Here is a 20,388-nt window from a genome sequence, read left to right on the forward strand (position 1 = left end):
GCCCAAAAGTACATTTTGAATGCTTAGCTGAACAGGAAAATGGTCCAATTCAAGCACTTATCAAGACAACATCCCTGGTCATCCCTACTGCCTCTGATCTGATCATTAAACACACATGCTTTGTTTGTTTGTAAATTGTCTAAATGTTGGAGTGTGCCCCTGGCTATTCGTAAATGTAAAAAACAAAAAAATGGTGCTGTCTGGTTTGCTTCATAGAAGGAATTTGAAATGATTTATACTCTTACTTTTGATACTTAAGTACATTTTGTGATTACATTTACTTTTGATACTAAAGTATGTTTAAAATCAAATACTTTTAGACTTCTACTCAAGTAGTATTTTACTGGGTGACTTTCACTTTTACTTGAGTCATTTTCTATTAAGGTATCTTTACTTTTACTCAAGTATGAAAATTGGTTACTTTTTCCACTACGGCCAGATTGTTCTGGCAATTCTCAGATTGGAACTTCATTGGGGAAAAGTTTGTTAAACATGCTTTTTACATTTTGTATCGCAAATGATTTTTTAGAAAATCACGACGAAATTAGTCATTTCAGGCCCTTTTTAGACCTATATATGCCTCCTAATGGTGTCATACTCCATATTTGAGTAAACACTAAGGAGTATGTGTCAAATCTCCAGAGTCAGCTCTCTGGTACGTTTAATGACGTGATCCATTTTTACATATAAATTGATACTGATGGGACGATTGATAATGGAGCTCCAATGCTCTTTTCAAATAAACATTATCATGTGATCAATGGCGTCTTGTAGCTTAGTTTGATTGTGTGGTTTTTCAAACCGTGTGTTGAAAAATGCAAAATCCAACTGATTTCGCCACAGTTCCGGTGTCTTCGATTCCAAGTTGCTTTCAAACACCAACCTCTACTGGACACTGTACTTCCAATGTAGTAAGGATTTTTATATGTAGCATCACTTGAACGGTAGCCCTAACAGGTAGTCGGGTTCCCGGGGACCAGAACCATTCACAGACAACAGGGAATGAGGTCGAATCCCTGCGAAGTCATATTATTTAGAAAATTGTTTTATTTGACACCACACTTTCTGCACATTGTTCAAACAATTAGTTGTATTTAGTAAAGTATAAGCTTTGGTCTTAAGCATCCTAAATAATACCATATATTCACAGTTTTTGACAGTAAATAAAATGGATTCACAGCAACAACAAAAAAAGGGAAGCGTGATGGAAGCTGTGAACCTACACTGGTATCTGATTGTGGGCTACTACGACTCATGACTAACATGCTGACTAGACCAGGCACGCTCGTGCGTTCAACATCGCATGCATGTTGATTTTGTACATGTACACCAGACGCAATCTGGACAGGTTGAAATATCAAAACTAACTCTGAACCAACTATATTAATTTGGGGCCATGCCGAAACACAAACACTCATGGACGTTTAGTTGGTGGTGGTAATGCACCTTAAAGTTGGTTGCCAACCGCCATATAAAGTCCTCAGATGGAGGAGAGATTACTAGATCTAACTGGGTTTCCCCTTTTAATCTGTGTATTAATTGTCAGAGTAGATACAACACAATAGTGACTCAAAATGAGTTAAATTCTAAAAAGATCCAGAGAAAAGGACGTGCCCGCTAGAGTCGGCATGTAACCGCTGAACCAAGGAGAAAACGTCTGACCATCAAACACTGCTTTTATTGATGACCAGCAGATGTCACTAATGTGCATTGTGTTAAAAGCTCAGAGTAATGAACTGTATGTAAGAGCACACTATAAGGAGCATGATGACATCAAGATCATAGTCTTATGGGAGGCAAAGTTTCTTTGAGAATTGCCCGAACAATCTGAGATACCAAAAATATTGTCAGCTGGTGTGGAATCACCCTATAGTCTTTGTAGGTTCGCTCTCTGTAGGATCTGGTTGAGCTGCTTGTTTAATATGTTCTAGCTTACTCACTTTAGACTTCAACATAAGTCTTTCTGGTTAAGCATTAATTCTAATGACCCATAATTAAAGTTAACATTCCGATTCCAGTTGTAGCTCGTCATATTTTGATGAAAAAATGCAAATGTGCATCACAATTTTGGATGACAGTGTGAGTGATTTGTAGTTGGTGTGATCAGTTAATTTTCTTAGCATGCATGATTTGTATCAGTATTAACCTCTAATTGCTTGTTCCAATAGAGAACACTTCCCTATGATTCAATTCCTCTTATTGTTATTAATTCATTTGCCAGCAGACAGACAGGCAGCTCATGTGAATCAGCACAGTGCACTGTCTTTGTATGTTAGCATCAAGACTATGGGTTCCTCACTTAGAAGCTTTTGAGAAAAGAAAGTGAATCCCCATGGTTACTTGGCAAATTTGTCCCCACCTTTGATCTGTATGTAAAAGCAGTACGATAAACAATAATGGAAGAATTTATTTGTCTGTGAATTTATGGAGTGGAATGTTCAGACGGGTTAGCGCTCCCATTTTATCTTTATTTGTAGTAATTGCACCAGGAAAAAGGTGACAATGGTAGGATTTTTTTTTTTTTTTTTGAGTGAAAGGGATAAAGAATGATGAGTAGGTCTGAGAATGTTTGAACATCTTTTTCCACCTTTTCTGACAAGCACTGTAAACATTAAGAGGAAAGGATGTCATCTTTCCAGTGCACTATTCTATTTCAGGCAGTTCTTTGTCAAATGAATCGCGTCATGGTCGTAGGAAGATCACACACAACCAATCCTTGAAGAGTGTGCAGTGAGTCTGATTGTGTACGCAGTACTCAAATGACATGGATTTAGTGGATCTGTCTCTGCTATGAGCAGTAAACACTGTGTGACCATGATGTCATGGACTTCAGGGAACAGCGGAGAGAGCACGCCCCTATCCACATCGACTGGACCGCAGTGGAGAAGGTGGAAAGTTTCAAGTTCCTCAGCGTACTCATCACTGACGATCTGAAATGGTCCACCCACACAGAGTGGTGAAGAAGGCGCAACAGCATCAGCACCTCTTCAACCTCAGGAGGCTGAAGAAATTTGTCTTGGCCCCTAAAACCCTCACAAACTTTTACAGATGCACAATTGAGATCATCCTTTCGGCTGTATCACCGCCTGGTATGGCAACTGCACCACCTGCAACCACAGGGCTCTCCAGAGGGTGGTGCGGTCTGCCCAACGCATCACCAGGGGCAAACTACCTGCCCTCCAGGACACCTACAGCACCCAATGTCACAGGATGGCCAATAAGCTCATCAAGGACATCAACCACCCGAGCCAAGGCCTGTTCACCCTGCTATCATCCAGAAGGCGAGGTCAGTACAGGTGCATCAAATCTGGGACCGAGAGACTGGAAAACGGCGTCTATCTCAAGGCCATCAGACTGTTAAATAGCCATCACTAGCCGGCTTCCACCCGGTTACACAACCCTGCACCTTAGAGGCTGCTGCCCTGTATACAGAGACATGGAATCACTGGTCACTTTAATAATGGGACACTAGTTACTTTAATAATGTTTACATACTGCTTTACTCATCTCATATGTATATACTGTATTTTAGTCAATGCCACTCTGACATTGCTCAATCTAATATTTATATATTTCTTATTTCTATTCTTTTACTTATAGATTTGTGTATTGTTGTGAATCGTTTTTAGATACTACTGCACTGTTAGATACTACTGCACTATTGAAGCTAGGAACACAAGCATTTCGCTACACCTGCAATAGCATCTGCTAAATATGTGAATGTGATCAATAACGATTTGATATGAGATGCTGGGACCAAGACTATCTATGTGCAGAATACTGTAGACAGGAATAATCCATAGGAGCTGTATGATGGTATATAAGTACAGTACCAGTCCAAAGTTTGGACACGTACTCGATCAAGGGTTTTTCTTTATTTTTACTATTTTATACATTGTAGAATAATAGTGAAGACATCAATACTATGAAATAACACATTTGGAATCATGTAGTAACCAAAAATGTGTGTTCTTTAAAGTAGCCACCCTTTGCCTTGATGACAGCTTTGCACACTCTTAGCATTCTCTCAACCAGCTTCATGAGGAATGCTTTTCAAACAGTCTTTAAGGATTTCCCCCATATGCTGAGCACTTGTTGGCTGCTTTTCCATCACTCTGCAGTCCAACTCATCCCAAACCATCTCAATTGGGTTGAGTTCGGGTGATTATGGAGGCCAGGTCATCTGATGCAGCACTCCGTCACTCTCCTTGGTCAAATAGCCCTTACACAGCCTGGATGTGTGTTTTGGATCATTGTCCTGTTGAAAAACAAATGATAGTCCCAGTAAGCGCAAACCAGATGGGATCGCGTAACGCTACAGAATGCTGTGGTAGCCATGCTGGTTAAGTGTGCCTTGAATTCTAAATTAATCACCAACAGTGTCACCAGCAAAGCACCATCACACCACCTCCATGCATCACGGTAGGAACCACACATGCTGAGATCATCCGTTCACCTGCTCTGCGTCTCACAAAGACACAGCGGTTGGAACCAAAAATAAAAAATTTGGACTCATCAAACCAAAGGGCAGATTTCCACCAGTCTAATGTCCATTGCTTGTGTTTCTTGGCCCAAACAAGTTTCTTCTTATTGGTGTCGTTTAGTAGTGGTTTCTTTGCAGTATTTCAACAATGAAGGCCTGATTCACACAGTCTCCTCTGAACAGTTGATGTTGAGATGTCTGTTTCTTGAACTCTGAGGCATTTATTTGGGCTGCAATCTGAGGTGCAGTTAACTCTAATGAACTTATCCTCTGCAGCAGAGGTAACTCTGGGTCTTCCTTTCCTGTGGCGGTCCTCATGAGTGCCAGTTTCATCATAGTGCTTGGTGGTTTTTGCGACTGCACTTGAAGACACTTTCAAATTTCTTGAAATTTTCCGGACTGACCTTCATGTCTTAAAGTAATGATGGACTGTCGTTTCCTTTTGCACATTTGAGCTGTTCTTGCAATAATATGAACTTGGTATTTTACTAAAAAGGGCTATCTTTTGTATACCACCCCTACCCTGTCAAGATGCAGCTAATTGTCTCAAACGCATTAAGAAGGAAAGAAATTCCGCAAATTAACTTTTAACAAGGCTAATTGAAATGCATTCCAGGTGACTACCTCATGAAGCTGGTTGAGAGAATGCCAAGAGTCTGCAAAGCTGTCATCAAGGCAAAGGGTGGCTACTTTGAAGAATCTCAAATATATCTTGATTTGTTTAACACTTTGTTGGTTACTACATGATTCCAAATGTGTTATTTCATAGTTTTTGATGTCTTCGCTATTATTTTTTACAATGTAGAAAATAGTAAAAATAAAAACCCTTGAATGAGCAGGTCTGTCCAAACTTTTGACTGGTAATGTATATGTAATAATTAAAGGTAAAATATGTAACAGAGATATACAACCAGTGGAGGCCGATTGTCAGAAGCAATTAATGTCGAGCGCTAAATCTGGTGCTCCCTGGAGCCTCAGCGCTGTTTCGCCAGTGGTGTGAGGCCAAGGACATAAATTGTGTGACACCATTTGCAAAGCCCTCGATTACAAGCCGCCTCTGTGTGTGCCACAGCTGCTCCAGTGCAGGTGTGTATGTGGGAAAGATGTGCGTAGTTTTGCCTTGTACACTTTGTGGGAGTCAGTCCTTTCCCATCAAGCTTTGTTTGATACATTGAAAATGAGAGACCCTGAGTGACTGAATGTAATGTAGCTAATGTTGATGTCCATACACTGCCGCAAAAGCCAGAATTGTCTATTTCTCTCCCCCAAAGTGGTCTCTCCATCCAGTTTGTGTGTGCCTCCATGCAGGTAGAGAGGAGGCAACTCAAACATTTTGTTCTCCATGGAGACTTGGTTGAACGTGTGATTTATTGCCTTGTCCTGAGCAACATATTGCTAATAAATATGTGAGCAGGGGGATGCTGCCCAGCGGTCTATACCATTTAACTATTACCATTTAAGAAGGCCATCGTCGGAGACCTCTTTGAATATGATGCACTACGTTGGCTCGCGATAAGCACTTTGCATTCTGTCCCAGCCTCACCAGATAAGCTGGGACAGGGGAGAGCTGTGCCTTGCTTTGGTATTTGTATTGCTGTCATGCCACATCAGACACTGAACATTGTTGACTGGATTGACGTCAGACACTGAACATTGGATTGACGTCAGACACTGAACATTGTTGTTGGTTATGATCCAAATGATTACTCCTCCTTGACTGCAGTGTGTGTTCTTTGAGGATTTTCCTTTATAGCTCATTCTGTTACTATAAACTAATGAACACTGCTAGGCTTAATGGTTCCCAGACATATTTGTTCATAATCTGTCTTTAGACCCTGTGGGTGCCCTCGCCCTTCCTCTCCCGGAGACAAACAGATGCATAATGCAGAGGCAGAGATGCTTCACCTCTGGGAGTGAGGAACAGATGAATCCGGATTGAAATGTGCCTGCCGACCTTTCAGAGGCATGATCTAATATACTTTCTCCTTGGGTTCCTTCCAGTCTCTGTTTACTGCTTGTTATTGTCAAGGCCAGGGCTAGAGGGCTGTCATCGGCTCAGCCCCAATAACAATCTACATCAACAGGCCACGCTCAGCCACACACCACAGAGGCCTTAACAGCCTGGCTATGGCCACCGAGTTAATTACGCCTTCATGAGCTCCATTCATTTGCATTCTGCTCTGCTCGGAGGCACCACGAGTCGTTTCGCTCGGCCGCCCCCATCGTAAGCGATTATACACTTAACATGGGAAGGGAAAGCACTCAGGTACTGTACCCATATTTATGGATGCACCAATTGTCTAATAGCTGTTTATTCTTGCTTTCAAATTAGCTTTGTTTTAGTTTTTTCATCAAACTTACTTACTTACTTACTTTGGCATAACTTTAGCTTTGTGACAGATAATTTGATTAATATTCAGAAAGTAGGAGTACAACACCTGACTAGTAAACTAGTTTGTGAATGGGTGCATATGGGTCTGTCATTGCTCGAAGTCAATAGGCTGTTGTGGTCTCCCTAAAGCTTGCCTGCCTTTACATTGCACTAACCACAGTTTATTGCCACCATGACTGGAACACATGTTTGACTAACTGCATCAGAAAGCTGTTATGTTATTACATTGATACATTTTGATTGGTCTGTGTGTGGGTCATCTCTGTGTTGTACTTCCTGTCCAAACCAACAGTTGTCCTCTGCGGTGGATCTGCAATGGCCCTCCCTGGGCTTAAACTGCTCTGCCTCCTGCAAACAGCAACATAACAACACTGTTTGTTCTCCTTCGGTCTCTTTCCCACAGTGGTGACGACTTGGACACGGACTCAGAGGTGGAGGACCGTGTGGACGATGTCAAGTCCTGGTTGTCCAAGAATAAGGGATCCACCAAGACCCTGTCAGCGGAGGGCAGTCTGAAGAGCTCCAGGTCAGTGTTGTGTTGTCCTGTCTGTCTGTTGGTCTGTTTATCAGCCTCCTCAGGCACTTCATTATGATATCACCCCCCTTCTTTCTGGCTGGTCCCTGATAGAGCAGTGCAGGCTTCCTCATTCCCATCCTATATGCCTTTACCCTGCTGAGAGCTAAAGAGCCCAGGATTACCTGAGGCAGGGTGGAATGGAAGGGTAAGTATTTCATGAGATTAGGTGTCATCTCTCTCTGCCTCCCTATCATCCCTCTAATGACAGCAGGCAGAGGGAAGCAGGCGCTGTGCTGCCTGTCAGATTTATTGAAGTGGCCCATGGCCAGCTGGCATGTCTGCTAAATGGCCCCTCTCTCTGCTCTGCCTGAGATGAATACATCTCCTCCCCCCTGGCAGACAGCACAGGTTAGCCCCGTATATATCTGCTTTCTTTGATGAGCTTTAGCAGATCGACTCACAACCTAACTTTCCTTATTAGACTCGCTTCAATTTCATCATTTCTCTCTCAAGTCTCTAAATTCTCATCTGTTCTCTATCTGTTTCTCTCATGTATCTCTGTTGATTGTTTCCATGGTGTCCATGTTTCCTACAACCTCCTCCTCCTGGCCTCTCAGAAATGCAGTGAATGTAGATGCAAAGGAAGGGATAGACGGTAAGGAGATAAGAGATAAAAGGAGGGAGCAAGGAAGGCAAATAAGTAGACAGCAGGTCGGTGTCTGTGATGAGTTCCCTTAGCTACAGGAAGTGCTCCAACCTGAAAGACTCCATCGGATGCCAGGGGGATGAGAGCTCCCTCTTCAGTACACAGCGGACCGCACCTTCCTACGCAAGGCTAAGTCAACTCTAACACTAAGCCAAGTCTAAGTCCACAGACTAGGACGATAGCATGTTGGTCAGCTCTTAAAACAAGTCCCAAGATGATGACCATGGCTTGGTCATCTCCCAGGCCTACTCTGAGGCCACCAGCAGGGCCAGAAAGGGTCTGGAGTGCTGCTGGGCCCCACACAGCCCTGACTTTGACAAGGACTCCAAGGTGTCCTTCCTGGCCCCTAGCAGGCCCACTCATAGAAGCATGCCGAACATGGATGATGGTATTATGACCACCATTAGCAGCATCACCAGTGTGAGCCGTGAAGAAGGATGAGGGTCTGGGCCGTTTTTTCCAGTGTGCGTCGCTCGGTGGTGGACTAAAGCACCAGGTCTTCCAGCAGCTCCAGCTCCCGCAGCACCACTAGCTCCAGCTCCCGCAGCACCACTAGCTCCAGCTCCCGCAGAGGCAAGGCCAAGAAGAAGAGCTCCTCAGACAGCTCCTCAGACTCAAGACGACCGTTGCAACAGGAGGATCTCCAAGAAGAAAGGCAAGAAGTCCAGGAAGGAGTCCTCTTCCTCCAGCTCGGCCTCAACAGACTCCTACCGCAGCGCCAACAGTGTGAAGAGAAGTCCAGCCCGCCCTGCCTCAGATGAGGAAGAGGGCGCTGAACAGAGACCCCAAGAAGAAGAAAAAGATGGACAGCACAGTGATGAAGTATTTCTACAAGTCTGATAGTTACTAAAGCCCCTGGCCTGCAGTAGGTTATGCCTGGGAATGGAGTGAAAGCATGGTGTGACTCTATCCAAACCTGTTGACTTTATAGCAACATTATTAACATGTTAACCTTGTTTGATTACGTATTTATTCATTTGACAAGTTGAAGTTCATGCCAGGTATGAACTTGAAGGTAGCCTAGCGGCAGGTAGCCTAGCAGTTTAAATGTTTTATTTAACCTTTTATTTAACTAGGCAAGTCAGTTAAGAACAAATTCTTATTTTACAATGACGGCCTACCAGTTAAGAGCATTGGGCCAGTAAACGAAAGGTCGCGGGTCGAATCCCCGAGCTGACTAGGTAAAAAATATATTTCTGTGCTCTTGAGCAAAGCACTTAACCCTAATTGCTCCTGTAAGTCGCTATGGGTAAGAGCGCCTGCTAAATTACTAAAATGTAAGTAAGTGTTCATCCACTCGGTGTGGGTCCAGGTAGATATGAAATACCACAGAAAAATGCATTTCTTTTTGAGGAGTAATGATGACTCATGACAATTGCTTAGATGAAACATACTTTGTGGCATAAGGTTCCCCATCTCTAAGCATTTAAAATGGGACACATAATTGTCTGTGCATGTAAATAGAGATTTCTCCCTGAACGTGGTGCATGGTGATGTTTTGAATGTACAAACTAGTAGACAGCTAGGTGCCCATGTGATTAATGACTGCAGTACAGCACAATCCCTGGTACACAACCATCCATCAAGCACGACCACTTTAAATGTGCTCCCTCCAGGCCTCAACAAGACATAACTATACACCTAATTGAACATGAACACTGATTACTGCATATAGCCACCATGTATTTAATATGCTAGATTGAGGGTAACCATACAGTAGGTCAGTTTCTTTAACAGCAGGATAATAATAGAAATGTGGGCAGAGTCGCTTTGACTATAGAGGTGATGTTACCCAGCTTAGTATATTTACTGTACCACTGCTTTATTCTTATTTCATTATGTTGTTCAAAGTAAAAATGGATGCTCCACTTTAGCCCTGAAGCAGGGTTATGAAAGACTGATCCCTAACCATGCTAACCTTAAACCTTTTCTATTTTCACTCTATCCTTCCACCTCACCATATGGCTGTTACGAAGCTTCCAGAGAAAGGAAAATAACACTGTAAAAAAACAAAAGAAAACACAGGCATATGTTCTGACCTTGAAATGCAGTGTTTTGGTTTGTTTGGCCCTTGGCATCCCTGCATGATCTTTCCTGCACTATTGATTGACACAGTGGAAAGGGTCATTGTGCTGAGCTGCTATTGGAGCAGCTTATACTGCTGTCCCTGGCCTTGACCCCTGGAGGAAGCTTGATATGTGTCCTGTGACCTCTACAGATCTCAAGCACCCGTAGTTTTCAGCCAGGGTTCAGTTCAGCAGTGTTTCTCCTATATAAAGCCCTCTCTTTCTCCTCTCTCCTTCCACAGCCCTCCTCTGTACCGGAGACACCTCAGTGAAGAGGATGAGAAGGAGAGGGGTTCCAGCAGACACTCCCGGAAGGAAAGTGACAGTGATGCAAATCTGGCAGAGTCCACAGCGTAACAGAGACTAAAGCTACATCTCTCTCTCTAACCACCATCCTACACGAACATACCAGAGACGGATGTACCATCCTTTATATACTCATAATACCCCTCCCCCATACCATCCTCATATGAACATCAGTGAGCAATGCTAGCTAGCACCAGAGGCAAGGGCAGGGGAAAGTCAGAGTGCACATACAACTTCTATTGAAATAACATGTTATAGCCATTTTCACTTGCTACTAAGAGCTTTGAAAAGAACAATCTCTCACAACATATTTTCCACATCAACTCTACAGCTTTGAAGTGATATAAATACAGTTTATCACCACTGGCTTATTTAAGAGCTATCTGTAGAGCTTCTCACCACTGGCTTATTTAAGAGCTATCTGTAGAGCTTCTCACCACTGGCTTATTTAAGAGCTATCTGTAGAGCTTCTCACCACTGGCTTATTTAAGATAGCCTATGAAAAGCTGATGCATTCTCAAACTTTTGTATCATTTCAGCCAGTAGTTTTGAAAGTGGTGCTCACGAGCCAAAAGTGGTCCCTGTTTTTTGGGTAGCACGTCATATGTTATGAATCCAATTTGTGCAATATGTTATGAATTTGGATCCCGGAGTGCATCTTTAAGCTCCTGTTGTCATCTCTGTTTGAGGGCTGGAGAGCTTGTGGTTTATTCAAATGACTGTATCAGGCCGTCTCCCTACAACCTGACTTCTCACTGCAAGTCCATACGCCTGACACTCCAGCATATCCTCCTTACCACTTAGAAATGCACTTGTCTCCTCTACATGTGTTTGGACTGTTTGCTCTTGCACTTCAAGGAATATTTAGCCAATATCAGTGTATAGAAGAAAGAAAGACACAAGTATTTATCTTGCTTCAATACTGTTTTGATTTTTAATGGTTCTTAGAGAATGGGAGGGAGAGCTGCTGTGAAGGGATAGGGCTTTATGTCACATGCGTTGGATCTGGTACATTTGCATACATTAGTTCATGCTGGAATGGTTTTGGTCTGGCTCGTTTGAAGCTCCGCCATGCGTTTGTTTCTTCCTGTCATGTCTGTTGGTTTTCAAGGGAATGCATTTACTATCTGCTATGACGGGGGCTTTCTAGGGATCTTGTTCTTTCTTTAGCTATCAAGATATACATGCACTGGATATCAGGGGAAAAAAGGGGTTTTGAGGCAAATTGTCATAGTGCTATAAGCCCCATGTCCCTCATGGGGGGGAAAAAAGCATGTTTGCAACAGAAGTTCTGATCTAATCCCTGGATGAATTGTCTCATGTAGGATATAGCTGTGTCGTTCCACTAATTGGGTGCCTTTTGAGTAGTGTAACACCTCATTTTAAAATTCTGTCATAAAGAGCACATGCGCCTTTATAAAAAACATGTTTTCCCGTCTCAAGATGGGAAACGGGGAGGCACAATTGAAAGTAAGCTTGACAAAAAAAGTATCATTGTTAAATGTCTAGCCTATCTACCTATCGGTAACAGAGTTGACATGTTATGTTCAACCCGTTCACTTTTCCACCACAGAACACCAGAACATGGCTGAAAATAGTAGAGCCAGCTCACCTGCTTTTCCACTAGGATTTTACTATTAGATGTTCAGTTTCTTTTAGAAGAAAATATAGAAAAATGACTAATTTCACCACATTAAAATGAGAGTTCAGTTCACATAGCAGGGTTGACCATAAAGGAGACCTGTTTTTCTTTTTTACAACCAAATCTCAATTTTTGTTTGTAAATGGCGTGCAGTAGACAGGTCCAGACACCTTTTTGTGATTTCGCATGTTTTTGAGAAACTTACTCCAAACAGCAAATCGCTCTCTCACCCTCGTTGTGTAGTATGTGGGCCAACAGAACAGATAAAGGATCCAAAAACACCGAAATATGTCCTGTTCGAAACATCAAAGCTCTCAGTATAGTGATTCAGGTCTTTAGATGTTGTACACATGAAATTGTGTCATTCCGAACTTTATCCGCAATGTTCTATTCTATTTTGTTGCGACTCGAGTGATACCGCTTTGTCCCTTCTACAAAATAAAGGAAACACTTGAGTAAATGGGTGATACAAAGTATATAGTCTATTGAAAGCATGGGTTGCTTCCACACAGGAAGTTCCAGCCCCTTGTAGAAGAGCTTTTCAGGCAGCTTGTGGTGGCCCAACACCCAATTAAGACACAATGTTGGTGTTTTCTTTATTGTGAAATAGAGATTTGGTTGTAAAAAATAACCTCTCCTTTAAAATGAGGGACAGATGTAAACAAATCACTAATCACATGAAATAAATAATATTCTTTAGAAGTGTATTTTTGTCAAAGCAACAAAAATAACTAGGGCTTAATAACAATGGTGAACACGTGGAGAAATGTTGGGATTAAGAGGGTTAAGGGACAGGTCAAAATGATAAAACATTTTTCATATACAAATCAGATTTATTGAATTCTTCATGTGATCTATATTAAAGGGCACTTAAATGAATACAAGTCTTTTAAAAATGTAATATTGGTGCACAGTTTCTACTTAAAATATTAAATGGATGCAAAAGGCACTAATTTCATGGAACGAATTTGGCCTTACTGAGTGACAATGATATCCTTTAGTTTAACCTTATGAATTTTCAGTCGTAAATATGTAAATTATGTATCTCCATGTCCACAAGTGGGTTTTCATGTGTCCATGTTTCCATTGCTCCTGTCTGTTCATGTGCATTGGAAGGAAATGTTTAAAGTGTGTGGGATAGACTATTTTGCATATCTTCTCAGTGGGAGCATAACTCTGCATATCTTTTCCCATTTCCAGTTTTTCTATGCATTAGATACAAATATTAATATGGAACATAGGATAATTTGATGTCAATGCTTCTGAGTAGTGATTTGTTAAATAAAATGTATGTTTGAATCTTGAGGCATTTTTGGCTTTACACACATAATATATACAATGTTTGAAATGATTCTATGATTCATCATAGCTTTTCAAACTGGTTTGTTTATTTTCATTATGGAACAATTTACCACTTGTGATAGGAATAATTTTTTGCTTTAGTTTTAATGTAAATAAATGCAGGTGTTTGTTTACAGTAACATTGTGTCTTGTTATTGCGTGGTGGAATGGTAATACAGTTATAGTTTGGAAGTGAATTCATCATCATAAGGAAAGGTTTGGATGGAAATAGGGATGAGGTATTTATTGGCAACAGCCGGACCATTTTACTGATGCGCTTGACAGAAATGTTTTTTTCTCATCTCAAGTGCATCACTTGATCATACCATCCATCTTTCCCCTGGAGAGGAGAGGGAAAACAACACTTTATTGAAATGAATAAATACAACCAGACACAACCGCAGCAAATGTCTGAACACTGCTCACACTCACTGCCGTGTTGTTAACGAACTAGGCAACTAGCTTATACCGGTAAACAAAATGTAAGACTAAGGGAGTGAACGTTTATTTCTAATAAGGGTTACATGGACAAAATCAGACCACTCTGAAATGAAAATGGATGGCCCTCCTTTCAGACAAATATATTTGACCTAAACCCTCCCTGAGCACTTAAAAAAATAACTGACCCTCCCCTAAACCCAAAATAATAATTCAAACCAAGTGGATAACAGAAAACATTTCTACCGTTTACCCTCACTTCTTGGACACACCAGAGTATGTACAGCTTTAGAAACAGTTTTTTTCGTCCTTTAAGCATTACATGGCAATGCAGGAATTTTGCACAGGGCTGCTGGCCACACGGTCGTGGGTTTCGCAGACCACCATGGACAAGAATAGTGGTAGAAAGATCTCCTTTATAGTAAAAGCATTGCATGAATCTATCATCGTATTTGCAGGTCAGAGGGGGAAAAAAACACTTTCATTAACATTTCATGCAATTCTGTCATTTTACATATTAGCAGAATCCGTTTTAATACCGCAACAAATTACTGAAATTACAGGCTAAGAATGGACCGAGAGATGGGCCAATGTGTTCATCTTACCATATTTCTCCAACGCCAAATCAGTGTGTCTTGTTTGCAATTAAACTGGCCCCTTTTGGCAAATAATTAAATCTGTGACATAATTAGGAATCTGAGCATGGTAGTTTCACAAGTTAGGTCTACCTTTCCACCCCAGTCAGAGTAGGTCTACCTTTCCACCCCAGTCAGTAGGCCTACCTTTCCACCCCAGTCAGAGTAGGTCTACCTTTCCGCCCCAGTCAGAGTAGGTCTACCTTTCCGCCCCAGTCAGAGTAGGTCTACCTTTCCGCCCCAGTCAGAGTAGGTCTACCTTTCCGCCCCAGTCAGAGTAGGTCTACCTTTCCGCCCCAGTCAGAGTAGGTCTACCTTTCCGCCCCAGACAGAGTAGGTCTACCTTTCCGCCCCAGACAGAGTAGGTCTACCTTTCCACCCCAGACAGAGTAGGTCTACCTTTCCACCCCAGACAGAGTAGGTCTACCTTTCCACCCCAGTCAGAGTAGGTCTACCTTTCCACCCCAGTCAGAGTAGGTCTACCTTTCCACCCCAGTCAGAGTAGGTCTACCTTTCCACCCCAGTCAGTAGGCCTACCTTTCCACCCCAGTCAGAGTAGGTCTACCTTTCCGCCCCAGTCAGAGTAGGTCTACCTTTCCGCCCCAGTCAGAGTAGGTCTACCTTTCCGCCCCAGTCAGAGTAGGTCTACCTTTCCGCCCCAGTCAGAGTAGGTCTACCTTTCCGCCCCAGACAGAGTAGGTCTACCTTTCCGCCCCAGACAGAGTAGGTCTACCTTTCCGCCCCAGACAGAGTAGGTCTACCTTTCCGCCCCAGACAGAGTAGGTCTACCTTTCCGCCCCAGTCAGAGTAGGTCTACCTTTCCGCCCCAGTCAGAGTAGGTCTACCTTTCCGCCCCAGTCAGAGTAGGTCTACCTTTCCGCCCCAGACAGAGTAGGTCTACCTTTCCGCCCCAGACAGAGTAGGTCTACCTTTCCGCCCCAGACAGAGTAGGTCTACCTTTCCGCCCCAGACAGAGTAGGTCTACCTTTCCACCCCAGACAGAGTAGGTCTACCTTTCCACCCCAGTCAGAGTAGGTCTACCTTTCCACCCCAGTCAGAGTAGGTCTACCTTTCCACCCCAGTCAGAGTAGGCCTAAAAATGTCATCTTTAACTGCTAGCTACTCTTCTTCTGTGGCTTAACTCAACCAGAGAAGGCACAGGTGTTTCCCTAAAAGTATTGACTCAGGGGTGTGAATATTTATGTAAATGAGATTTCTGATGGGTGAGAGAAAAACATCTATGTAATCCGTTTTGAATTCAGGCTGTAACACAACAAAATGTGGAATAAGTCAAGGGTTATGAATACTTTCTGAAGGCACTGCAAGTTTACTTGAATCTGGCTTATTGTGAGGTCAATAACTCTGATAAATAGGCCTACATCATGGGCAAGAAACATTATTGTTTTTAATAAAATAAATTATTGTAGTAGCAAGCTATCAAAGTTGACCTCCGGTATTCCTCCTCATCTTCGAGCTCTCCTCAAACTGAACAGAACATAGGCTTTAGGCGTTTTTGGGATTTTGGGGATTTGACTCACCTCCTGAACTGCCACCATAGAACTACACAGCACAGCCATTGGTTAGGCAGCATACAAAAAAGGAACAGCCAGAGCAGGCCTGGGCTCAGGGTTGGAATATCCATTCCAGTGTGTAATGCAGCCTCATTTTATTTACACCATCCCAGCAGCTATCTTGAAATATAACTTTGGTCTGTGCTTCTCCGAGCATACACTTCATAGCCTATAGGTTATGGATCATTTGATTGTGACCACACTAAATAGCCTATAGGCGCACTTGATATTGCACGCCCAGCAGAGAATCAGAGAAGAGGGGCGGCATCAGAGACACATCGATATACACTGAGTATACAAAACATTAACAGCACATGCTCTTTCCATGACAAACTGACCACGTGAAAGCTATGATTCCTTATAGATCTCATTTGTTAAATCCACTTCAATCAGTGTAGATGAAGGGGAGGAGACAGGCAAAAAAAAATATTTGAAGCCTTGAGACAATTGAGACATGGATTGTGTAAGTGTGCCATTCAGAGGGGGAATGGGCAAGACAAAATATTTAAGTGCCATTGAACGGTGTATGGTAGTAGGTGCCAGGCGCACCGGTTTGTGTCAGGAACTGCAACACTGCTGGGTTTTTCACGCTCAACAGTTTCCTGTGTGTATCAAGAATGGTCCACCACCCAAAGGACATCCAGCCAACTTGACACAACTGTGGGAAGCATTGGAGTCAAGAATGGGTCGCTTTCGACACCTTTGAGGCTCTTCGGAGGGCAAAAGGGTGGGGTGCAACTCAATATTAGGAAGGTGTTCCTAATGTTTGGTATACTCAGTGTATAGCCTAATAAGCAACTCATTTAAAAAACAGAGAAATATAGACATTTCATAAATTACAAATTACATGACCCTGCCCTGGACTAGATTGAAAAAATACCAAACCTTCCCCTTGACTGAAATTTGAAAAAGTATGACCCTGCCCCAGCCATTTACCTCCAGGTACCCATTCTGTACATTTGGACTCATCCCTAAACTTCGTGAAGTTCCAACAACAAAAGCAATCGATAGAAACGAACTTGAACATCAGGCATTGTGACAGAGAAGTGAAGCTTACATAGATGCTAAGTAACTGATTACTATAACTTACTACACTTGTTGACGTTCAGCCTAACAAATCCCCTGTTTACTATCTAATCCTCTATACCTCACCCCAACTGTTCTGTACTGCCCCCTACGATGGGGAATTTTCCCAGTAATGTTTCTATCCTTAAATCTAGAATTCTTTGTTTCTACATACAATTTTGATTTACAAATGAATGATATATATCCATTGATTCTTGAAAAATATAACTTAAAAAAATATAAATTCAACTGTCATACCCCATCAGAATCCAAAATATACGCTTGTTTTACTACAATGTTTGTAAACAATGTAAACCCTGTATAGCCTCAACATGGTTAAAACTATAATTTTGATATCATGTATGGTCAGTCCCTTGCATCCATAGCTCTGTCAATACATTTGAGTGGTTACATTTCTCTGAGCCCGTCCCTCAGCATTATACCAAAGAGGAGGCAGGGTGACCACTGTTATTGTTTAAATGAAGGATTCTAGCTTTAAAGCCTTTCCATTGAGTGGCAGATTAAGTTCTCCCCCTGATTTGACTTCTTTGGCGTTAACGTTGTTACACAACTCAGTGGAGCAGGGAGGCATCAGCCTAACTAAGGCAGGCAGTGCTGTTTTTACTGAGCTCTTTAGCTGTTTACCATCACTGTTGTTGGAGTTTCACTCGCTGTCATTTTTATTTTTATTTCACCTTTAACCAGGTAGGCTAGTTGAGAACAAGTTCTCATTTGCAACTGCGACCTGGCCAAGATAAAGCAAAGCAGTTCGACACATACAACAACACAGAGTTACACATGGAATAAACAAACATACAATCAATAATAGAGTAGAAAAATCTATATACAGCATGTGCAAATGAGGTAGGATAAGAGAGGTAAGGCAATAAATAGGCCATGGTTGCGAAGTAACTACAATATAGTAATTAAACACTGGAATGGTAGAACGTGCAGAAGATGAATGTGCAAGTAGAGATACTGGGCTGCAAAGGAGCAATAAATAAATAAATAAATACAGTATGGGGATGAGGTAGATTGGATGGGCTATTTACAGATGAGCAGGTGCAGTGATCTGTGAGCTTCTCTGACAGCTGGTGCTTAAAGGTAGTGAGGGAGGTAAGAGTCTCCAGCTTTAGTGATTTTTGCAGTTCGTTCCAGTCATTGGCAGCAGAGAACTGGAAGGAGAGGTATATCTCACTGGTCACCCCCAAAGGAAGAATTGGCTTTGGGGGTGACCAGTGAGATATACCTGCTGGAGCGCGTGCTATGGGTGGGTGCTGCTATGGTGACCAGTGAGCTGAGATAAGGCGGGGCTTTACCTAGCAGAGACTTGTAGATGACGTGACTTGTAGATGATGTCATGGCCCCCCATAGCTCTCTGTTACAATGAGTCAATATGCGGCCACACTTGTCCTATTCAGACATTGCATTTGGCTGGGTCTAGAATGCTGTCTATGTTCACCCAGGAGATTGGGTTGTCACTTAATGATAGTGGATTAGTATCTTACCTAGCAGGTGTTGACGTGTGGCATTCCATTTGATCAGGGGACATATCCACATTTTGGCCTTGGACAGTGTGGCCCGCCAGTGTACCGGCAGGCAGAGGGGATGTGTCTTAACTTAGGCCTCATCCTCTGTGCTTAGTACTCAAAGTTTCCCACAGGCAACCTTCTGTCAATAACAGAATGATTGGAGGCGCTGGGATACGGCCTTCAGGAGCCAGGTGAGGAAGCTGCATTCATTTGCAATTCTGGGATGAAAAGACTCAGCAGAGTGTGTTGCTTTGGGCGCTTGCCTTTGTTTGCACATCGTTTCCACTCCAATGAACACTGCACAGCAGTGGGCCTTTGTCAGAGGGCTCAGAGGTAAGCTCAAACAATGTTTATATTTTGCATAGGTCTTTACAGGGCCTGGGGAACAATACAAACATTTCCCCTCTATGTGAGATTCAATGATATCGCCTATATAAACTCAGCAAAAAAAGAAACATCCTTTTTTCAGGACCCTGTCTTTCAGAGATAATTTGTAAAAATCCAAATAACTTCACAGATCTTCATTGTGAAGGGTTTAAACATGTTTCCCATGCTTGTTCAATGAACCATAGACAATTAATGAACATGCACCTGTGGAACAGTCGTTAACCTCTCTAGGATAGGTGGCACCAAATCGTCCCACCTACGTAACAGCCAGTGTAATCCTGTGGCGCGTTATTCAAAAACCTTAGAAATGCAAAAACTTCAATTTTTCAAACATATGACTATTTTACACCATTTTAAAGACAAGACTCTCGTTAATCTAACCACACTGTCCGATTTCAAAAAGGCTTTACAAAGAAAGCAAAACATTAGATTATGTCAGCAGAGTACCCAGCCAGAAATAATCAGACACCCATTTTTCAAGCTAGCATATAATGTCACATAAACCCAAACCACAGCTAAATGCAGCACTAACCTTTGATGATCTTCATCAGATGACAACCCTAGGACATTATGTTATACAATACATGCATGTTTTGTTCAATCAAGTTCATATTTATATCAAAAACCAGCTTTTTACATTAGCATGTGACTAGCATGTGACTAGCATTCCCACCGAACACTGCCGGTGAATTTACTAAATTACTCACGATAAACGTTCACAAAAAGCATAGCAATTATTTTAAGAATTATAGATACAGAACTCCTCTATGCACTCGATATGTCCGATTTTAAAATAGCTTTTCGGTGAAAGCACATTTTGCAATATTCTCAGTAGATAGCCCGGCATCACAGGGCTAGCTATTTAGACACCCAGCAAGTTTAGCACTCAGAAAAGTCACATTTACTATAAGAAAAATGTTATTACCTTTGCTGTCTTCGTCAGAATGCACTCCCAGGACTTCTACTTCAATAACAAATGTTGGTTTGGTTCAAAATAATCCATAGTTATATCCAAACAGCGGCGTTTTGTTCGTGCGTTCAAGACACTATCCGAAAGGGTAAATAAGGGTGACGAGCATGGCGCAATTCGTGACAAAGAAATGCTAAATATTCCATTACCGTACTTCGAAGCATGTCAACCGCTGTTTAAAATCCATTTTTATGCCATTTTTCTCGTAAAAGCGATAATATTCCGACCGGGAATCTGCATTTAGGTAAACAGAGGAAAGAAAATAAAGCATTCGGTCGACTCGGGCACGCGCCTAAGCCCACAGTACTCTGAGCGGCCACTTGCCAAACGCGATAAT

The 20,388-nt window shown here is 42.2% G+C and overlaps 1 protein-coding gene across 1 annotated transcript in view; it reads left to right on the forward strand.

Annotated features, from left to right (window-relative positions):
• Positions 1–13,593, forward strand: part of LOC106568078 (unconventional myosin-XVIIIa) — a 111,262-nt gene extending 97,669 nt beyond the window's left edge. Inside the window, exons 39-40 of the mRNA XM_014138085.2 lie at positions 7,279–7,401; positions 10,407–13,593. Of these exons, the coding sequence (XP_013993560.1) occupies positions 7,279–7,401; positions 10,407–10,521 (238 nt within the window). The 3' untranslated portion in view covers positions 10,522–13,593. The remainder of the gene's footprint in view (positions 1–7,278; positions 7,402–10,406) is intronic.
• The last annotated feature ends 6,795 nt before the right edge of the window (positions 13,594–20,388 follow it).

The sequence above is a fragment of the Salmo salar genome, chromosome ssa13, assembly GCF_905237065.1.
Source record: "Salmo salar chromosome ssa13, Ssal_v3.1, whole genome shotgun sequence".
NCBI lineage: Eukaryota > Metazoa > Chordata > Actinopteri > Salmoniformes > Salmonidae > Salmo > Salmo salar.